The 23,764-nt window shown below is 28.5% G+C and overlaps 1 protein-coding gene across 1 annotated transcript in view; it reads right to left on the bottom strand.

The window, feature by feature from the left end:
- Positions 1-23,764, bottom strand: part of LOC111641761 — a 131,157-nt gene that overhangs the window by 81,100 nt on the left and 26,293 nt on the right. The window contains exons 4-5 of the mRNA XM_023387974.1: positions 13,119-13,262; positions 6,589-6,619 (exon numbers count right to left, since the gene is read on the bottom strand). Of these exons, the coding sequence (XP_023243742.1) occupies positions 6,589-6,619; positions 13,119-13,262 (175 nt within the window). The remainder of the gene's footprint in view (positions 1-6,588; positions 6,620-13,118; positions 13,263-23,764) is intronic.

Below are 23,764 nucleotides of genomic sequence, written 5' to 3'. Positions count from 1 at the left end.
CCTTAGCCACCTTGAATTTTCCCGCTCAAACTGACCTTATATATGCGCTACGGCGACCGGTGGTCGACCAATCAGTGTCTTCGCTCGTCCGTAGCTCTACGTCGGGTTAACGTATCCTTTCAACTAAGGAAAGTTTGACGGATGAAGTTTGTGAGTTAGACAATGTTGGGAGCGAAGTGCATCATATTCGACCATATTCCGAAATTCTTAATGAAAGAAATCAAAAATGTAAACAATTAAAGATGGATACTTTTTTCCGAAAAATGTAAGAAATTCGAAACTAAAATTTTTAAATAAAAACATTTTACTTTATTTTATGATAAAATACATTTTAAAAATTAAAAATTTATATGTATTTTGTATTATATTGTATTAATAAACAAAATTATTAGCTTATTTTTCACTTATGTAGAACCTAACCCTATACCTCACTGTAAATACGGGTTTGATTTATGCTGATTCGATTTGCGCCGGCTTTTGTAGGAACGGAACTGTGACATAAACCGAGGGCTACCTCTATTCTATTTATTTTGTGCTCTTTAATAAATTTTGCAACTTCAAAAGAACCATCAGTACTATCTCTCTTCCAAGGTATTGAAAAACTGTACGATTTTGGCTGTCCCTCTTCTGACATAAGTATGAAACCGAAACACCCAAAATGCATTTTGGACTATTTTCCAATAGAAAATAGTCCGAAATGCAATTTTGGGTTTTTCGGTTTTCTATTTTCCAATAGAAAATAGTCCCTCATCAGTTGGTATTAACTAAAGGTTTTACTATACTTAAAAAATATGTTTATATATATATGGCATAGTTTTAAGTTTAATTTTTTTCACCTTATATAAATTTTTTAAGTATACTAAAACCTTTAGTTAATACCAACTGATGAGGGACTATTTTCTATTGGAAAATGGTCTGAAATGCATTTTGGATTTTTCGGTTTCCATACTTATATAATCATCTTATTGTACACCCTGTTTTTGTTTTATTAAATGTTTTTACTTTAATTCCGGAACATTTGTGTCCATTATCGTTGGTGTGATAAGCCCCTACTATTATCTGCCTCATGCTTATAGATATTTTAATTAATTTAATGATTTGTTACGTTTGCCTGATGCATTTTAAAGAGTGGAGCAATTAGGATATTTAAGATGATAACTTTAGCTTGACTGTGCAATGTTTCAGCTTACTTAAAAAATATAATGCTTCCTTTCCTCCATTTCCCTGAGAAATCAAAACTAGAATTGAAAATGACATCATTACAGTTTTAATTTATTCTCTCTCTCTCTCTCTCTCTCTCTCTTTTTTTTTTTTAGCTCTATTGAATTGAAATTTGTTTTATGTTAATTAATATAAATTTTGTACGACATTTATATTATTATTAAATAACTTTATGTTAGAAAACAGTAAGAAATTAAAACTTCCATGTAAACTTTTCTAAGTAACTGTTGGTGAAAAATGCAAAATTGTAGCATTTTATTGGTTGTCCCAGCCACTACAATCCATTAGGCTTTTATTGTATAAGGCAGCTCTTCTTTCATTGAATGAAATATAGTTCTTCATGTATTGAACATTAAAGAAACTGAAGACTTCATTTGTTTGTCATAAATATTCATATCTATTTCCAATGTACATTTTACATATTTTACTTACAGAAGTATAATACACCTTCTTTACTAACTCATCTATAAAATCAATATTTTTTAAATATATTAATTTTACAGATAAAAAAATATCAAAGATGTATCAATGTCAAAAATCTTAACATCTTTGATATTTTAAATAATAAAAGAAAAGCAATCTACAATACAATCAGGAAAGAATCAAAGATTATTTCCTGGAAAGAAACATCTTTTATAAAATAATTAATAAAAGTTCATTTTACTCAAAAATAAGGTTAAAAATTTAACTATTATATAATATAAATTTATTATAGTATATATAAATGACTTTATATGACAAATAATTAAGAGAAATCTACAGTGATTATCAAAGACTCCCATTGTTTTTTAATCAAGACTTGAATAAAAAAAATTAGTAAGGTCCTATTCAATACTGTCTAGAGAGAGATTTTGCAGTCCAAATGCAACCAAATCTGGTATGGTGACATTTTAGGACATGCAGAAGACATTTCCATAAAAAAGTTAGCAGCAAAGCTCACCATTATGGCACTTTTGAAACTGTAAACCAGTGGTTCCCAATTACTTTTTCCTGCGTACCACTTCAAGAAAGAGCTCAAACTCGCGTACCCCTTACAGCAGAAATTCATATTAATCCATACTATTATAAATTTGAAGATAATTCTGTCTGTCTGTCTATTACCATTTCGCGTCTAAACCGCCGAACAGGTTTTAATAAAATATGGCACGGAGATAGCTTACACGTTGAAGATGAAGATGGACATAGGCTACATTTTACTGCTAGAAAATATCTTACTCCCACGAGAAAATTTGATATAATGCAGGCGAAGCCGTGGGTAGACAGCTAGTGATAAATAAAATAAGTTTTTTTTTACACTTATTACCTTTAAAATACAATTCTAATAATAATGAAAATAACATAAGATTACTTAATTTTAATGAGACAAATGTGCATGATTTTCTTTGTGCAACTTTAAAAATCTGGTTGCTTTTTGGTCAGCTTCAGTCTCGAGTCATCTTCGAGTAGAAGTTGGTGACGATTCATGTTTGTCACGGCCGAAAATCCGTTTTCGCAGAAGTATGTTGTGCAAAATGATAGTAAATATTTTATTGCTGCTTCACAATAATAACGATAATTGTACAATTTTTGTTTCTTGCGTAAGAATTTCATTTAAGTATCGTCAGAATGCATTTTTTTGATGAAATTTCGAGAATATTTTTAGTTATAAATAAACGAATTTGCGCATTCGACATTGTGTTGTAAATTGCCAAATTTTTGATGGTCCACCCATTACACAGGTCTGCAAGTAAAAAAGTGCATAGGGTATTTATACATTTTCTTACATATTTCAACTTGGTAAAAACGAAAAAAATACCAAAAAAATTCCATCTCGTCAATTTTTTTGTTACACTCAAGTTTTTGTTTGTATTTAGCATAAAATTCCTAGTTAACTTAAAATTTACTATCCTTTTTTTTTTATTTAAAAAATAGCCTTANGGTAAAAACGAAAAAAATACCAAAAAAATTCCATCTCGTCAATTTTTTTGTTACACTCAAGTTTTTGTTTGTATTTAGCATAAAATTCCTAGTTAACTTAAAATTTACTATCCTTTTTTTTTTATTTAAAAAATAGCCTTAAAACGAAGACTTCTCACATTAATTCTATCAATTATAGCTGGACTTGGTAATAAATAAATAAAAATGTTAATGGTTGAAGAGAGTAGTGGTGGGGGGTTAAATAGTTTTAGCGTTAGGAGGAAGGTTTCATGATCGTATACAAATGGGTTAAAAGTAGATAGTGAGTAATATTATTGGTGAGGTTGAGCATGTTTCAATATGTTATCTGGGATACTAGGAATAAATATAAACAATCCGCTGTTGGATTAGATAATGTTTCAACAAGCTAAGTAAGTTCAGTATCTCGCCGGCCATCTAATGCCACACTCAGTTTATATCCAGCATTTGAACGCTACTGTGCATGTATGTTTATTTCTGGAATATGGCTCGTAGAGGTTGTGTAATTTCTACCGACAGCTTCTGTTATGTTTGTGGTGAATACACAGTAAAAAGTCAACAAAGAAACATAAGTGAGTTTGTGAAGAAAGTTTAATTTGCATATTTAAAATTGAAACTTGGAGATCGAGACAAAGCACATTTCTGGAAACAATAGGAGAAAAGGAAAAAAAAAGCATGGGACTCTTTCAAGAATGTAGTGCATAAGTTTTTGGGAAATACTAAGGACCCTGACTATGAAACCATTGTACAACACATGCTGGCAGCAGCGTATCAAGCTCGAGGATGCGAGATGAGCTTAAAAGTTCATTTCTTACTCCCATATTGACTATTTTCCTGAAAACTTGGGAGCCTACAATGAAGAACAGGATGAAAGATTTCATCAGGATGTCCGTGATATCGAGAGACGTGAAAAGGAAAATGGGATGTCAATATGTTAGCTGACTACTGTTGGATGCTCAATCGAGAAACCAGAGAAGGAAATTGGAAACGAGTTTGGAGAAGCATCAAAAAGAAGAAGAAAAGGTTTCATAAGAAAAAAGAGTAGACCTAAATTGTGTATAAATATCAGAAACAATTTGTTGATTAGTTGTTAGAAAATATTTATTACAATGAACTAAATATATTATAAGAGTTTTTATAAAAAATTTGTTTTTATTTTGCAAAAAACCTTTATGTGATGGGATGTAACAGAAGTTATTTTTAGAATCTGTGATCTTTAAAACATATAATTCAGCAAAAATATTCCATGCAGCTGGAAAAAAATTTTTTTTTGCAGATCTGTGTTATTTTTTTGATTGCTTCATCTCGTGCATTTAAATTTTAAATCGACCAATTTTAGATTGCCGCACGTACCCCTTCACGCAATTTCGAGTACCCCCAGGGGTACGCGTACCACTAATTGGAAACCACTGCTGTAAACAATAAACCTTTGTTCAAGACATATGCTAGACAGAAACCTTTAGTGATGTGTAGAATACTACTCAATACAATATCCATTCTGTAAGTGGCCATCAATACCTGAAGGCAAATGGTGTATTCAACTAATTATAATTGATTTTCCATGCTTCTCACATGCAGTATGATACTGTCTTTTCTGGCTGCCAAATTTGCAATAAATTCTCAATAAACCACACTTTTTAAGTGTCTCCACAACCAAAAATCACATGGATTAAGATTCAGAGAATAGGGTGGCCATGCAAAAGAAATGCAGAACTAATTACTCTTATCAATGAAATGTTGCAGAAACAGTATGTGGAGATGCCCCATCTTGTATGAAAGTTATTTGCTCAAAACATTGTTGCTGTTATAGTTGGTATACAACAAAAGCATCAAGCATCTCTTCTCTGGACCATCAAAGAGTGATCATTTTTAATTGTAAATTTTACCTATTGTTATTCGTTTTTATGAAGTGATTTCTTCAAACCAATGTAAAAGGGTACTTCTATGGTGTATGAAAAAAGAATTAATTGATAGACTCAAAAATTAATTAAATAATTTTTTGTACATAGTCTGAATCTCTAATTGATAATTAAAAGAAAAATATCCTGAGTTCATCATGAAATTGTAACATAAAATTCTTTTATGAAATTGTCTTCCACATGTTCTGAAATGTCACCATATCAGATTTGGTTGCATTCAGTTAGGTAAATACAGTAAGACCACACTTAACACTGCCTCACTTAATGCTGATTTGATATAACATGGTCTGCTCGAAGCCTAAAAAAAAGCTCAAAATTTACGCTAATTTAAATTATCACGGAAATTCATTTATTTATATATAATACGATTATTTGCAAACACAAACCAATCAACAAAATGTGGCAAAAAGGTGTACTTTCTTTAAATCTATGTTTGTTTGGTACAATTTTGGAAAAAATATAACATCATGGACGCCATAGGCAATATCGGCTTCGCTTGGCAAAAATTAACTGATAAATGCATGAACAGAGTGTGGAAGTTGTTATGGCTGAAGGTATCCAAGAATTCTCAACAAGAAGAACCTATCGCTGTGTCATTAGGTTGACCAAACTCAACCTAATTGATACAGTAGGATTAGGAGATATAGATAAACAGGATATTGAGTTACAGCAGGTTTCTGGTGAGAGCCTTACCAACGATGACCTTCAAGAACTGGCAGAACATGAAATTCATGTAGAACTGGAAAATAGAGATTCTGAAAACGAAGAACCCAAAAAATTTCTCCACAGATTTCCTTAGTAAAAGTTTGGTAAGATAACCAAAATCATTGATCAAATTGTAGTGAATGATCCAGAGTTTGAAAGGAGTGCAAAAGCAAAATGAGGCATTTTGGATGCGATCTTCTGCTACCAACAGGAAAGAAAAAAGCGACAAATGAAACTTCACAACTTTATTGCAAAAAAACAAAGAATTTCAGAAATGTCAGGACCTTCATCACAAAAATGAACTTTACATTTCTGTGTGCATATGTTTATGTGTTATTTAACATATATTATTATACAAATTAATATAAAAATAACTTAAAATTAAAGTAAAATTTGTTTATTTTTGGTCACGTGTTCCCCTATCCCTATTTACTCTATGTTAAAATGACCTCGTTTAACACTGTTTTGCTTAATGCTTTGTTGTCTAGGAACGCATTCCCCACATTAAGTGGAGTCTTACTGTACTCATATATTCAACACTAATCAGTGTTGAATATATGTCTTTAGTCAGTTCTGAATATAAACACTTTAATTACAATAGATACTTAGTATTTACAAGTTTTTATCAATCACACAAAAAAATATGTCAATTATCTAAAATTGTATTTTATTAAAACTATCAAATAATGATAGTTCTTTGATTAATAAAATTAACAATACAGATTCTAAATCATAAAGAAGCTGATGAAATTTGAAAATAAAAAATTAATCAGAATTAATATCAAATATAAAAAAGAACAATACTAACCTGCACCTACTTGACCTTTAGACTGGGAAACCTATTAAATAATCAAATATTTTATTAATTAATTACAAAATATAAGAAATTAAATTCATGATAAAAGAATACTTTTAGAGAAGAAGAGACAAAGAAGAAGAAGAGAAGAAGAAACAAAGAATAATTAATTATATATTATTATAAAAATTAAATAATTTCATTCTATTATAAGTATGACAAATGTAATACAGTAGAACTTGATTAATAAGCTTTTCAAGAGGCCTATTTAAAAAATCTTAAGGTATATTATTTTTATTTCTGCTAAACTTTCAATAATCTGTATTTATTTAACGATGTTCTATTATATTACAGTGAATTAGCTTATAAAATAACTATTTATTTAGATATTTGTCAATGTAGAATTCTTCATCCATATCCTTATGTAAAAAGGAAATACATTTTATGATTCCCACTAACAAATCCATAGATCTACAAATACACTAAATTTGTTGAAGAATTACAGTATCACCCACTTAGTGATAATATTTGCCAGAACTTGCTGTTTGTTGTAAACATTGACACCAGATAATTGCAAGAAAATTGTAAAGTTTGTGTTCAAAGTTTCCAAAGTCATGCTACTTTGAACATAAATGAAATTTTGTGCACTTCCTAATGTAATTTTTTCTTCTTTTACCATATGCAATTAAATGTGTATAAATTTTCAATAGAATACAGTTGAAAGACTTCTTAAGCAAGTCCATTTTCCAGTTGTGGACAAGGATTTCTGTCCACTTAAGCAGGAAGCTTTCTTATATGGAAACATTTTATAAGGGAAAAATTTACATGTCCCTTATAGGAAAAAAAATTGAAACTTATGAAATTAAATTTCTTACATAGGAAATATGGGAAAGAAATCACAATTAACAGGCATTAAAACATGTATTTATTAAAAATTGCAAATACTTTCAAAGACATACATGTTTTTAACATCAGTTAAGTGTGATTTCTCTCCCATATAACATTCCCAGGATAAAGTGAATATTGATTTTACATGGGAAAACTTCTAATGTGTGAACTTCTTAATTAAGTTCTACTATAGATTAAAATAATTTGTAATATCTATTCTAATAAAAAAAATGTATTACAATTAACTAGATCAAGTAAAATTCTTTATGTTCAGAAATCTCTCACTTTTTTGATCAAATAAGATACATTGATTTATGCAACAAAACAATTATTATTATTATTATTATTTCAAATTGCAAAATGTCTTTCTAAAAATGTTGAAATTTTTGTTATTTATCTAATTTAATTTTATGTATCTATAGATAATATATTTTGGATAGATACTTTTAACATCTATAAAAACAAATCTTTACAGTTATATTATAATAAGTAATCTATATACAATAAAACCTCATTTATTTGGTGATCCCTGAAATTCTCCTGCAAAACTGCATAATTTTTAATATAAATCAAACTCTTGGTAGCCACCTCAATTAAATGGCCATTTCACTTGTCAACAAAACAGGAGTGTCCTAAAGTGACATTTATCCTCATATATCTGGCCAACTGAATATGAAAACATCCACATTCCTAACTAAATATATTATTTTTAAAGAGCATTAAACAGAATTTAGCTTTGTTGTTACAATTTTAAGAACAGCTTGAAAAGATCACTTTGACAGATGACATTCAAATAAATCTTTACGTTCAACAAATTAAAAACTTTATCTCCAGAATTATATACAGTAGAGCGTCGTTTATCCAAAAGTCGGTTATCCGAAAGAATTCCAGTCAGCAAATTTAAATTTTCGCTAGTGCTGTGGTGCTGCAATCTTTGGCTATATCTTGGGCTACTCCAATATTTTTTATGTTTGTGTATGTGTTTTAGCTGGCAGCACTGTCACTTTTGTGTGGTGTTTTTCTGAGGACTGTGTGTCAAACTGAATCGAACATTTTTGATACTAGATAACTTCTAAAGTATAAATTTTTTTGTTTTTATATTTTTCAATATATTTATTTTGTTTGTAAAAAATTAAAAAATACTTTTGAACGATACAATAGCCATGATTATTATTATTTTAAAAAGTTTACATTACACTTAATATCGATAAAAATTTGAAGCAAAGCAACACGCAACAGAGAAAAATTTCAACATGGGCTAAGTTAATGTATTTTTCATACATAATCAGTTATCCGAACAACCCCAGTCCCGAATTGATTCGGATAAACGACGCTCTACTGTATATATAAAGAAGTCCGTGACATGAAAATGATAATGCTGATCTAATCCCCACCTACTGTTCACTTATTAACTGATTTTTAAAAATTAACTTTATATTTAAAACAACATTATTTTTCTTGCTCATATGCAAAGTCAAAAAGTTATCTGTAGTATTAAAGTTATTTCTATCTTCAATCAAATTTGTTATCCAATATTTTCCAATTTAACTGCATATTTCCACTGCAAAGTCTAATTTATTTCCCAACTAACCTTTCTATTGTGTAAAATGATAAAATTATTTCTTTTGAAGCACATATCAAATGATTCTACTTAATTGATAAAAGAAGGACAATTCACATATCAACCAACATCATAAGTAATGTTTTAAACTCATCAAAACATTCATTAGTACTCCTAATGGTTTCCTATTCACAACTGTTTTTCCAATTTTACAATTGAAATTATTACAAATAAACAAGTAATTACCTAAAACCAGCAATAATGCTCTTCAAAATGAATGTTTTCTTCCATTTTTCATGGTCATCGTCGGGTTTCCATGTGTTGGAATGCTTGTAAGAGAATGGTCATTCCAAAAATATAAAAATTGTCCATCATGAAGATGCTCATGCTTAATGTAGTGCTTTAAAAAAATAGTCTTCAAACTAACCTTCTATTTTAAAAAATTTGATGTTTATATAAATTATGCAAACAAACTTGATGACGATCTATTTTATGTCAAAATATGCCCTTCATGCACAGGGAAACAGCCATCAATTGTATTAAATTTGCCATAAAATTGATGGCTGTTTCCCTCTTAAACATTTTAAATATCTCCAACTGTTTGAGGTACTTCAGGCTGGCCTGGTCCTTGCACCATTGTAGTAATCATGCATTGTCAAAGTCCACCCTCATGTCATCATCAATGGCGAAAGAAGCCAATGCCGTAATGGAAAGGCCTTTTTGAATTTTGAATGGAGCAATAATTCTCTTCAAAACATCTCTTCAAAACAGAGCAATAATTCTCTTCAAAACAAATGTTTTGAACAGAATTATTGCTGGTTTTAGGTAATTACTTATTTATTCATTGAATTATACACCAGTAGTATTGTGGTGATTGTATGAAATTATTATAAAATTATATTAAAACATTAAATACAGACAGATTAAATAATAGCCTCATTATACATAATAGCAGACAACCTGGTGTATATATATGAAAAGAGAATACATAGAAAAATTTTTTATTACAAAATGTCCACTGAAATTTGATGAGTACATATGATAGTTTAGCAAAACACACCACAAACCTCATTTCAGTTCAGTGATGAAAATTCATTAAAATGTTTGAGAGTATTTTCAGATTCCTCCTGAATCCTGCTTCAGGTTACAATAGTTCAATGAATGGAATACTTCCAAAGAACATGAGTGAAATTCAAATTTAAAAAGACACATGTCATTCATGCATGAGATTTCTGATAAAACCATAATTACAATGATACATTATAGAACATTTGCCACACTATCAATATTTGCTTCTCATCTTTATGGTTGATACAATTCCCATTCCAGAGATTCTAAAACCTTTATTTCATCACACTATAGGGCCAAACATATAAGCTGTGCTTGGTGTAATTTATGTTATGTTATGATTGCATCAGCACTTTGCACACACTATGTTTCCACATAATCACCAAATTTGTCCAAGCACTTGTTCTACTGGGTAATCAATGCATCCATTCCATCAGAAAAGAAATTTTGTGTTAAGACCCTTCAGCTGGGCAATGACTGTCCATTGCACAGCAATGATTTCTCCACAATCAGAAATCATTGTCCATAGATATATTTTTTCATGGATCCAAAGAGACGGAAGTTGCTGGGTCCAGGCTATAAGGAGAATGTATTAAAACTAGGACACCATCAACTGGGCGACAAACAATTTGATCAAATGGGCTACTGCTAACTGGGTGCCGGACATCCAGGCAACAAAATAGATGAAAAATGGACAAAATACAAATTTTTTGTTCTCTTTATAAAAATCACCATTCTTTTCTAGGTGATTATTACCATTTCTTAAAAATATTATTTAAATTCACAAGTTAAAAGAATGATTTTGTAATTAACAAACATATTTATACAGATTACATACCATATTTATTTATTTATTTTTAGAAGTAAATAGAAAAGTCTTTAAGAATAGTTGATATCTATCCCCAAAATTAACAAATATACATAAAAACAAAATAACAACTACATAAAATTAAAAATACATTACATTTTACATTAAATACAATATAAATTAAAACAAAATAGTATAAAAATTCTTCAAAAGAATTTATTTTCAAAGAACTGCTTTTCTTTGATGCACTTTGTTAACCGTTCTAACATAAAATAATTAACAATACTACAATACATTTCCTTTTCCTAAGGTGGAAATAACTAATAACTCATAGTTTGTAACTTATAAGTCATACTTCATAAGTCTTAACCATATTTATATTCATATATATTTTACCAATATTTACAAAAAAATAATAAATAAATAGAAACTATCTATCAAGTTGTATGTCTGCTAAGCGTGCAAAAATTTATAAGTTTCTGTTGCCCAGATGATGGTTGCACAGTTAACCATTGCCCAGTTGTCGTGTACCAACCAAAACCTCCCAGTGCATATCATAAATGTGGGAATAAGTGTGTTCAGGAGTCAGGAGAGTGTCATTCTCTTGCATGTCATGCAAAAGAATGTCACCTTCTCACAATGCCCCCTATATATGCAAAGCTATAGTTTCATATTTCTATTAACATAGGTATGTTCAGAAATTCACTTGTTACTTTATGTATTGATCCTTATATATTAGGGAAGAGAAGTATGACATTAGTTTATGGATGTAAGTGTGTGGGGGCAAGATTTTGTTAACCCAATTTCTAGCTTAATAACTCCTGTGCTTTTTGTCGAAAATATATAAAATTTTGCAGGAAGGTTTCTGTATTACGGGCATTCATGCTCCTAACTTTTAGTGGTTAAGGCTCGAGCCTATTAAAGGCTTCCTTGTAATATTACATCAGATCATATTCTGATTAATATTAGAAGTTGTTAGTATCTAATAATTGTTTTTTACAAAAATTTTAATTTAATGTTTATATATTATTTATTATATATTTTTTCTAAGTAAAAATTTATCATATTTAATTTGAATATATAATGTTATCATTTTGTTATGAATGAAGTAATGTTACATATAAATCTTCCTACAGATTGATATGTAGAATGAAAATCATTTTAATACCACTTAAATATAAAAAGCTTTACCAGAATGTTTTGTTTACAACATTTGTGCTATTACAAAAATCTTTTTGTATGTGATGTTATTGGAAATTTATTTATTAAAAATTAAAATGAATTTTCAACATAATTTTTAAAAGTGAAAAATATTTGTTTTTTACTTAAAAAAATTTCCTATATATTTAAGACATTTTTTATATAAACTATTATTTATTGCTAATGAATTATTACTTTATTCTGTTAGCATAAATCAGTTTATTCATATTATAATAAGGTTTGTTTTACCTTGATAACTAGAACAAATATGTTTATTTGATGGGTACTCTTGATCTCTCAATAGATCATCCTCAAATCAATACTTGGAAGTACTTGTTGAATTAACACATTTTTGCCAGTTAGTTTTAATCATTAATATTTACTTTCTTGGTATTTTTTATTTACTTGATTACTTAAAATCCTAATTTTTTCCTGATATCTTTTTAAAAATAATATACACGTTTATTAGCTATTTGAAGTTTATTCATTTTTAATTAAAAATGATTAGTAATAAAAAGTTACCTAAATTAATGACAAAAACTATATTCATTTTCAAGTATACATACAATTGCTATAGTTTATTATTCATACATTTTCTACAGGAAAAAATTTCTGTTCAATTTTATTTTGAATTTTTTAAAATTAATTTGTGTTTACCATATTTTATCTTATCTATCATCTTGTATTTCTTCATTTATTTATTTTTAAGATTAAAGTATGATATTTTATACACAAAGTCAGACATATTGTTCTAAGAATTTAAGCTACAAAATTTCAAACTTTTGTCCACTAATTGAAGATGGGGCAAGCTTTGAAAACATTTCTAATAATTATTACACAGACTTCAAAAAGCTAATAGATTTGAAGATATTACTTTGTTATTACTAACCAAAAATCAATTTATCCATTCAAAATAATTAATTTTCATTATCATAATTACTAGTTTATAAGATTATGTACAATAAATATATTGTCACTGTCAAAAATTTATGAATTTTAAACAAATATTAATTCTACCTGTAAGTTTGCAGGAGGGTATACAATAAAATGTCGTAATGTAAATCCAAATTCATCATCATTTCTCTGTAATAATATAGTTCTAGGATTAGGACGATCTGAATGACTACCAGCTTCTGAATATACATTTTCATTTTCTGTTTTCTGAAAATAAAACAATTCTATATTTTATAATAATACTGATGATAATTTGTTTTAATAATATAAATTATTAAATAAAAGCCAATAATGAATAATAATTTTAAAAACTATAAAATAGAATATCAAAAAAAGTTAACTACTTCAAATTATTTATAATCTGTTTTAATAAATTTAGCTTTTCATTATTAACATTTTTAATATTTCTCCTTCCTTAAAAGTCTAGAAATACAAACCTACTAAAATTTTGGTATTTTTGTACAATTTTCATGTTTAACCTCAACACCTTTTTTGACTATAATCTGTATTAGATAATATATATAATTGTCAAATATATAACTTATATGTTTTTCCATATTAATCCTTTGTTTGTGAAAGACAAAACAGATACAATATTGATTAGTTATATTAATTAGGTTGATATTATATATTAGCCATATTGATTGTGATAATTGCATTTGTCATTAATGAGTAATCTATTACATTTTTGGCCTCTTTTAGAAGAAAATATATTAAGTCAGAAATTGTTTGATTTTTATATAGTTCAGTGTTTCAGCTATTAAATGATAAGATAATTACTACTTAACCAAAAAAATATTTATTATTCATTATCCCCTTTGACTAATCATATTTTATAACATTTTCCTATTCATGATAAACTTAAAAGTGATCACACAAATCAGCTATATAAAATGATTTTAAATATGCTGAAAGAAAGATTTCTTTCTATGTATGATAAATTTAATCAAACAAGATTGAGACTGCACCAAGATAAAGTAAACATCAAATTACATTTGTCTAACAGTCATTAGTTACCTGAAGAAAAACTTTCAAGTTCAAAAACGTTCATAATGCTCTGTTTTTCCGAGAAGCACACCAGTAACAGGCTCCCCAGTACGTTTGTTGTTTATGATAAATTTATTTATTTATTTTTAATAAAGTAAACTAGTGAAATGAGTTAGGTAATTAAAAATTAATTGCCTATTGTTAATATTAGATTCTATTTATGCAACTTTATGATATTGGATCATAAATATGATGAAAAAAATAGCATGTTTTCTGTCAATCTATAATTTATTATACCAACTATATATAGTCTTTTGGAAAATTAAATCTATTTTTCTAAATATGCATAGTAAAAAATAAGTAAAGACATTATTATTACACGCATATTTTATAATAACATCTTTACTTATTTTTTAATTTTTGTATACTTTAAATTCCTTATTCAACATCTTAATGCAATTAGCCTTTGTCATTCCCAGTGGTGGCTCATGATAAACATTTCAAAACTGCAGCACCCCCAAAAAAAATGTCTTGACTTTTATTAGATAGTAATTATACACGTGTCCAAAATTTAAGGACGAACACAATTTCTAGCACTAATAGCTAGGAAAAGCACAACAAACAAAGGTTGCAGGTTTATGCCCTGGCCAGTTCTTTTCTTTCAGATGATTCTAAATAATTTAATAAATTACTTAAAATTATAATTATTAAATTAATATTTAGATAAGAAATGGCACCTAATGTCTGCCTGTAGTAGCAAAAGCAAATTACTTAGTACTAATTATTAAAATTAGCAAATTTATAGCCCCAGTATTCAAGGCAATTGTTTGGATATATATATATATATATATATATAGGGCTTTGAGTTGTTTAATATACTTATGACGAATCAATTACGGAAATTGATGCAATACGTAATAATTTGCATGAAAAGTTAATGAGGTTAAAAGATAAAGAAAGAAGAAATAATATTGTAATCTCAGACATAGAGGATAACAATAAAATGGACAATAGCTTATTTAAGGTACAGAAACTTCTTAACAATAACTTAAAGATTACAGATGTGAATATTAAGCATGCTTCTAGAATTGGAAAATTTAAACCAAATGGATAAAGATTAATACAAGAACTATCAGAAAGAAATTAAGACTCTATGGTAAAGAAATGTGTTCAAAAGAAGCTAGAAATGTTAAATTGCGATATAACAGATTAATTATATATGATAAGATATTTGTGTGAAATTACAATGGTGAAATTTTCCAGCTAGATAGAGAACAATCTTTTTTATTAATATAGTTTACAATGATAAACAGTATGATAACATAAAGGACAAGGATGACATATATTCTGTACTTGAGTAATAATGATAATATGAAACTTCTATTTTATAATACTGCAAGTTTAAATAATAAATATTGCTTTCCTAATTTCTGGAATCTGATATATAGAATGGATGAGTTCTGTCTGGTAGAAACATGGCATACATCTCTCATAATTAAATCAATGTTTTCTAATAATTATAAAATTTATCATCAGGTAGCATATAGCTGTGAGGGTCCTGGAAGACCCAGTGGTGAATTAATTGTTGGACTTACATTAGATGCAGTCTCTGAAGTTAAACTGATATTTCAATCACAGTTTATGCTGATTTTACAACTACAGTAGATACTGAAGACTTAACCAATATCTAGCTAATAGTGTTATATATTCTGTCTAACAATAAGTATGATGATTTCAAGAATATTTTGTTGCTTATAGAAAACTACTAATTACATGGAAATAATTTGATCTTATGCACAGATTTTAATGCTAGAATGGAACATTCTGATTATTTGTCATGTTTCACTTGTGGCTGGCAAATTGCTTTGAGAGATTAAAAAAACTCCATTGTTAATGATAGAGGAAACTTCTCTACCATTTTTGTGAGAATAATAATCTTGTTTGCTTAAATGGTTTATTGCCAGGGGATGAAGAAGGTAATTTTACCTACCATACAATTAAGGAGGCACTAACATTGATTTTGTGATAGTATCACAAAAAATATATTCTCATATTATAAATGACTTGCATGTTTTATCAGAGATAGGTTCTGATCACTCATCTGTCTTACTATCAATGATCCCCTTGATATCATCTAGAGCTACTGACAGACAATTTTTTGGTAAATGTGCAATATGGAGGGGTGAATTTAAATCTTCATTTACTATTACACTAGATAAAGTTTTATCAGAAGAGTATGGAGGAAGCCTTACATCTAATGATCTAGTGAATTGTATAGTTAAAGCAGCAATGATTCCTGGACAGCAGTAATTCATGATGTTAAATTGGTTCCTCCTAAAAGCCATATAAGAAATGTATGGTATGATAGTGAATGTTTCATGATGAGAAAAGAATCTGTGGAAATTGTTTAAGAAGGCAAAAAAGTTAAATACTGTAGAAAATTAAACGTTCTATAAAAACTATTTGAAAGAATATAAAGTATTATGTCAAAAGAAAAAAGGAATCTTATTTTTGGAATTTAAATAGGAGATTGGTGTCATNTATATATAATTAATATATAATTATATGTACAGTACCTAATTTATATATAATTTATATAATACTGTCCAGACGATAGAAATCTCTCCGTAGCGTGGCGCTACGGATGGCGGGAAAGTAGTTCGGCTGCCCGATGACGTTTAACGTAATTATAGGGGGTTTTTTACTGTTTTTTACGGATACCGTCACAATTTTTTCGCAGTTTTATAGGAATCGTAATTATTGGAACCGTAATTATAGGGGGTCGACTGTATATCAATTTCCCATTTGTAGCCTAGCCTAAGATTGTCACACACTACATTGGATTAGAACACAAATGAAAGCTTGTTGCACACTACATCAGATTGGATCAGATCAGAACCCTTCTTGCAAACAAAAAACAAAATTCATCTACATATCAGGATCAAAAGTAAATATCAAGAGTCACACCAGTGACTCCCTGCCAAGTAAAAAAGTCACTGACTGACTACATATACAGAAATCAGAATTGTTGATTTTCAAGGGTTGATTTCTCTGCCCTCCCAAACATCTAAAGTAATTCCAAATATCTTGTTCAAAAGATAATTGTTTTCTTAGGTAGTGTGCAAAATTTCAAGATTTTCTATAAAGCAGTTGCNATTTTATAGTACTGAAGAGGGACCTTTTTTAGAAAAGGACCGAAATGCATCTATAGTAATAGAATAAAGTGAAATCATTGGCTAAAGCTGTGTGATAGTCTACCGCCAATATTAAAATTTACATTTTAAGTGCGGATTTGCAAAGACTTTACGATATATATATAACAGCAGTCATAAGAAATTTAATTAAAATTTGGTACTTTTATGTTTTATCCCCATCAGTTGTGTTGCATCACATGTTTGCTTTTGAATGTTATGCTGTCACTTAGTGACATTTTGCATCAGAACCAAGAAAGAATGGTATTCAAAAATCAAATTATATTTAAAAATAACAAATTTTCTAAAATCTTACAATTAAGTACTTTTTGTTAATTCTGTTATATTCAAAAATAATTACTTATTACTACTAGAATGACAATTTAAAGAAATTTTACTTACTTACATTCACTTAGAATAACAATTCATATTTAAAAATTGAAGGCAAAACTTAAATGACAATAATTCCTCAAGCCTAAAAAGTCAAATCTAAAAGAAATAACAAAACTAACCTTTGATCTGCATATCCATTTATTATCCCACATGCTAAAATGCATCTAATTTGTCACAACTCCAACTTGCTTTAACATACCTTAGCATAATTAATTTTATTTTATTTTTTGAAAAAATGTTAGGAATGTAATATACCATATTCCAACAAAATATAAAACTTTTCTTCATTTTTATATAAATTGAATATAGTCAGGGGTGAATCTAGGTTTTTCAAGGCCTAGGGCTTATTGAAGTCCAATGGGGCCCCATTCTTTGTTAATAAAAATATTACTACAAATTATCATTATTTTTATATTATTAATATTAACTATTTTTTACTATACGATAAGTGCTCATTGTTAGTATTAAAAATTTATGATAATAATTCAATTTTTGTGGGTCTTTGACACTTGGAGGCCCAGGGCTTAATACCCAATTAGTCCCTATGTAGATCTGCCCCTGAATATAGTGAACAAATACATCTTTCTTCTCAACAGTATGCCTAACCTGAAATACTGAACTGATGAACTACTATGCTTACTGACAGGTAATAGTGGGTTATTTGCAAAATAAATATTTTCTTAAAAATATTTTCTTAATGCTAATATTAAATACAAAATTAAAATATATCTTTTAAATTTTAGAAATAAATAGTTTTTACTTATTTTTTAATTTTTGTATACTTTAAATTCCTTATTCAACATCTTAATGCAATTAGCCTTTGTCATTCCCAGTGGTGGCTCATGATAAACATTTCAAAACTGCAGCACCCCCAAAAAAAATGTCTTGACTTTTATTAGATAGTAATTATACACGTGTCCAAAATTTAAGGACGAACACAATTTCTAGCACTAATAGCTAGGAAAAGCACAACAAACAAAGGTTGCAGGTTTATGCCCTGGCCAGTTCTTTTCTTTCAGATGATTCTAAATAATTTAATAAATTACTTAAAATTATAATTATTAAATTAATATTTAGATAAGAAATGGCACCTAATGTCTGCCTGTAGTAGCAAAAGCAAATTACTTAGTACTAATTATTAAAATTAGCAAATTTATAGCCCCAGTATTCAAGGCAATTGTTTGGATATATATATATATATATATATATAGGGCTTTGAGTTGTTTAATATACTTATGACGAATCAATTACGGAAATTGATGCAATACGTAATAATTTGCATGAAAAGTTAATGAGGTTAAAAGATAAAGAAAGAAGAAATAATATTGTAATCTCAGACATAGAGGATAACAATAAAATGGACAATAGCTTATTTAAGGTACAGAAACTTCTTAACAATAACTTAAAGATTACAGATGTGAATATTAAGCATGCTTCTAGAATTGGAAAATTTAAACCAAATGGATAAAGATTAATACAAGAACTATCAGAAAGAAATTAAGACTCTATGGTAAAGAAATGTGTTCAAAAGAAGCTAGAAATGTTAAATTGCGATATAACAGATTAATTATATATGATAAGATATTTGTGTGAAATTACAATGGTGAAATTTTCCAGCTAGATAGAGAACAATCTTTTTTATTAATATAGTTTACAATGATAAACAGTATGATAACATAAAGGACAAGGATGACATATATTCTGTACTTGAGTAATAATGATAATATGAAACTTCTATTTTATAATACTGCAAGTTTAAATAATAAATATTGCTTTCCTAATTTCTGGAATCTGATATATAGAATGGATGAGTTCTGTCTGGTAGAAACATGGCATACATCTCTCATAATTAAATCAATGTTTTCTAATAATTATAAAATTTATCATCAGGTAGCATATAGCTGTGAGGGTCCTGGAAGACCCAGTGGTGAATTAATTGTTGGACTTACATTAGATGCAGTCTCTGAAGTTAAACTGATATTTCAATCACAGTTTATGCTGATTTTACAACTACAGTAGATACTGAAGACTTAACCAATATCTAGCTAATAGTGTTATATATTCTGTCTAACAATAAGTATGATGATTTCAAGAATATTTTGTTGCTTATAGAAAACTACTAATTACATGGAAATAATTTGATCTTATGCACAGATTTTAATGCTAGAATGGAACATTCTGATTATTTGTCATGTTTCACTTGTGGCTGGCAAATTGCTTTGAGAGATTAAAAAAACTCCATTGTTAATGATAGAGGAAACTTCTCTACCATTTTTGTGAGAATAATAATCTTGTTTGCTTAAATGGTTTATTGCCAGGGGATGAAGAAGGTAATTTTACCTACCATACAATTAAGGAGGCACTAACATTGATTTTGTGATAGTATCACAAAAAATATATTCTCATATTATAAATGACTTGCATGTTTTATCAGAGATAGGTTCTGATCACTCATCTGTCTTACTATCAATGATCCCCTTGATATCATCTAGAGCTACTGACAGACAATTTTTTGGTAAATGTGCAATATGGAGGGGTGAATTTAAATCTTCATTTACTATTACACTAGATAAAGTTTTATCAGAAGAGTATGGAGGAAGCCTTACATCTAATGATCTAGTGAATTGTATAGTTAAAGCAGCAATGATTCCTGGACAGCAGTAATTCATGATGTTAAATTGGTTCCTCCTAAAAGCCATATAAGAAATGTATGGTATGATAGTGAATGTTTCATGATGAGAAAAGAATCTGTGGAAATTGTTTAAGAAGGCAAAAAAGTTAAATACTGTAGAAAATTAAACGTTCTATAAAAACTATTTGAAAGAATATAAAGTATTATGTCAAAAGAAAAAAGGAATCTTATTTTTGGAATTTAAATAGGAGATTGGTGTCATGCAATAATTCTAAAATATTCTGGCAAATAATAGTTTTAAATGTAAAAGTGCATGTAGTTATAGTTTAAGAATTACCTTGAAAAGATGGTTCAATTTTTATTCTGCTAAATTTTCTAAAGAACATTCTTTAATTATTAATGATAAACAATTGTCAATGGATGTTTATAAAGTGTTTCCATTAGAGACAGAATGTTTTACAGATTTCACATTGGAGGAGATAAAAGGAGCAATTAATTGTTCCTTTTCTGTTAACAGGACACCAATCAATGTGTACAGCAATGGGTAAGATTCAAGCTCTAAGTGAGGGGTTTCACACCCCCAGAATTGTTGACCTCCTATATGAGCAAAAAATCAAAGGAACAATACCTGTACATGTGATCCTTTATGGGATATTCGCCTCCAAAGGGACCATCCATAAATTACGTAAGGTATTTTCGGGGTGGATGGGGGTCAAGGATTTCTTACGATTTCTTACTCAGGGATAGGGGAAATAGATCTCTTGCTAGTATTTGGAGTGAAATGGTTATTGATGGTCATACCATGATAGCCAAATTCATTAAACCTACAGATAGTACAGAGAGTTTTGACAAATTGAATCATGATTGGTATATTATAATTTAGGCTCAAAATATTAACAGATTTTAAAGAATTTTAAATAATGCCTTTGTTTTGTTTCTAAAGATAAGTAAGTGCGATGATGTTGAGTGTTGTAACTTTATTAGAAGTAATATTCGTACAATTTTGCCTACTGGATTTCTTCCTGCTCCTTGCCAAATTACTCATGATGAAATAACAGGGTTACTTAAGGTGCCTCAGACAACGAATAATGCTGATAAAGATGCAAGATTCATGCATTTATACCAAAGATTAAACCTTGAATTGTTTGTTTTATTGCAAACCGGAAATCAGAATAATTTGCCATATGATTACTTTTGCCCAACCATAAAGTCACAAATAAAAGGAAAAACTTGATCTACATGTCATATGTATTTTGCTTCAAAGAAAAAATTAACAAGCACAAGAAACTGACTAATCATAAAGTAACTTTTTCCAAAATAAAACTTGTTCATATTGAAGAGATCTGCAAATATTCTCGAATTTTGATGAGTATATGAAAGAGAGGGATATATCAACCAACAGGTAATAACTATTGTTTGACAGCATTACTGTCACTCACAGAATCTTCTTATTACCCAAAGGAAGAGAACCATGGACATGGCAAAATTAAATTTTTGAGCTTTCTAGCTTTCCCAGATTTTTGCAAGTCCTCAGACTATGCTATCTTGAAATCAAAATCATTCTGTGCTTGCACAGGATTTTATATATTACCATTTTAATAAATTTATTTAATGTTATTTGTACAATGTAATGTAATTTGTATATTTAATGTAGTTAAAACAAACAAATGAAATAAGTTGAAATAATTTAAAAATTATATCTAATTTTAAGTATATTTCTCATTTATCACTATTTTATAACAGAAAATTTTTCAAAACAAAACAGCATTTCTGTGGCAAAGGTATAGGGCATTGTTTTGTAAGCAAATGATGATGACAACTATCAATAACAACACGAATACTTCAAAAAAAAGCAAGAGCCAACAAAGTAATCAGTGATACAATGAATTGCCATTAAAATATTTTCAAAAACATAAGAAAAGAAGCAAATAAATAAAATGTGATGTCAAATCATCTTAAATACATTCATATGCAGCACATGCACAAAATATTAGATGGCAGGCAGAAACTATAGTATTTAAACTTGATTAAGTTCAAATGTCACCAAAAATGACATCAGAAAGTTTTCTGTATGTATTGATGTTTGTGTGTGTGTGGGGGGAAACAATTTTGTTCACCCTCTTTGAAGCTTAACTCCTGTGCTTTTTGTCAAAAATTTCTGAAATTTTGCAGGGAGGCTTGAGTATTAGGAGAATTGATGCTAATAAATTTTAGTGATTAAAAGTCAAAGAGGTGGGAATAATGGGGGTCATGTGTCATATCTCGAGTAAAATTGGACTTAAGTCCAATTTTATTCGATATATGATACGAGATTTATTACTCATTATTAGCATTTAAAATTTTTTCTATAAAACACATCCTTACCCTCAAAATTAAGCATTTTGCCATTTTATAATAATTAAAAATATGAAAACTTGTTAATAATAAAATATCAAAACAGATGGCACCACACACATACTTTTAAATGTTGCTGGGAGAGTTAAGGAACTCATTGCTAGATTTTTTTTTCCTTTGTGAAAAGCTTTTGGGCACACTGTATTGTTTCATATCCTTTAATTAAAAATTTCCCAAATGACACATTTTAAACCACATTTGGCATATTTGGCATCTTCCCCATAGACATTACAATTGTTTTTACTGTTTGTATGGCATTATATCTTATTTGAAAGTCATAAAACTTAATATGTCTGATTTGCTTTTTATCCTAAGACATTTCAACTTCATTTTATTCAAACAAAATGTGTGAAGTAAGACTCTAAACAAAGGATAAAATCTCACATATATATGTTAAATTTCACAACTGTTACAATTAAATCACACATGTATGTTAAGATGAAGAAGTCCATAGTGTGCTACCAATAAATGCAGTTTTCATTTTATTATACATTATTTACATATTTTATTTATGATTTTCATATTTTAATTTATTATTAAGGCATTTAATTATGTTATTTTTACCTTAAATTACATGTATTTGCTGTTTTAAGTTTATTGTTCAGGGTCTGGGAATGGATTAATTCACTTTCCATTATTTCTAATGGAAAAAATTGATTCAAAGTTTGAATGACCTCCTGGTTAATAAATTAAGTTTGAAGTATGACACTCCACTGTATATGATGTCCACGATATATATTATTTAAATATGAAATATTTCTAAATAAATTTATATGTATTCAAGTTATGGAAATAGATCATTCCATAACCCATCACACAAGTCAAATTTTATTTACAGTTGACCCCCCTATAAGATCATAGATACGTTCCATTTTTTAGGAATCCGATTTCTTACGAGTCGTTCCAATCACAGCCCGACACGTGTGAAGTTTACGGACTACGGCTGATTGAAAGATCTTCTTCCATAAAATTAATCGATTCTAGACTAATCCGACTCAACATTTCCAAAATACATATATATTTTTTGGAAATAATCCGTATAAACTACGCTATAAACAAAAAATTGTAGGATTACTTACCGAGTGTGCACCATTCGACATCGCCATTGCTCA

The sequence above is a fragment of the Centruroides sculpturatus genome, unplaced genomic scaffold, assembly GCF_000671375.1.
Source record: "Centruroides sculpturatus isolate CEXI.00-Female unplaced genomic scaffold, Cexi_2.0 scaffold660, whole genome shotgun sequence".
NCBI classification, from domain to species: Eukaryota; Metazoa; Arthropoda; class Arachnida; order Scorpiones; family Buthidae; genus Centruroides; species Centruroides sculpturatus.
The sequence above is the reverse complement of the archived record's forward strand: the minus strand, read 5'-3'. Positions and strand labels throughout refer to the sequence as shown.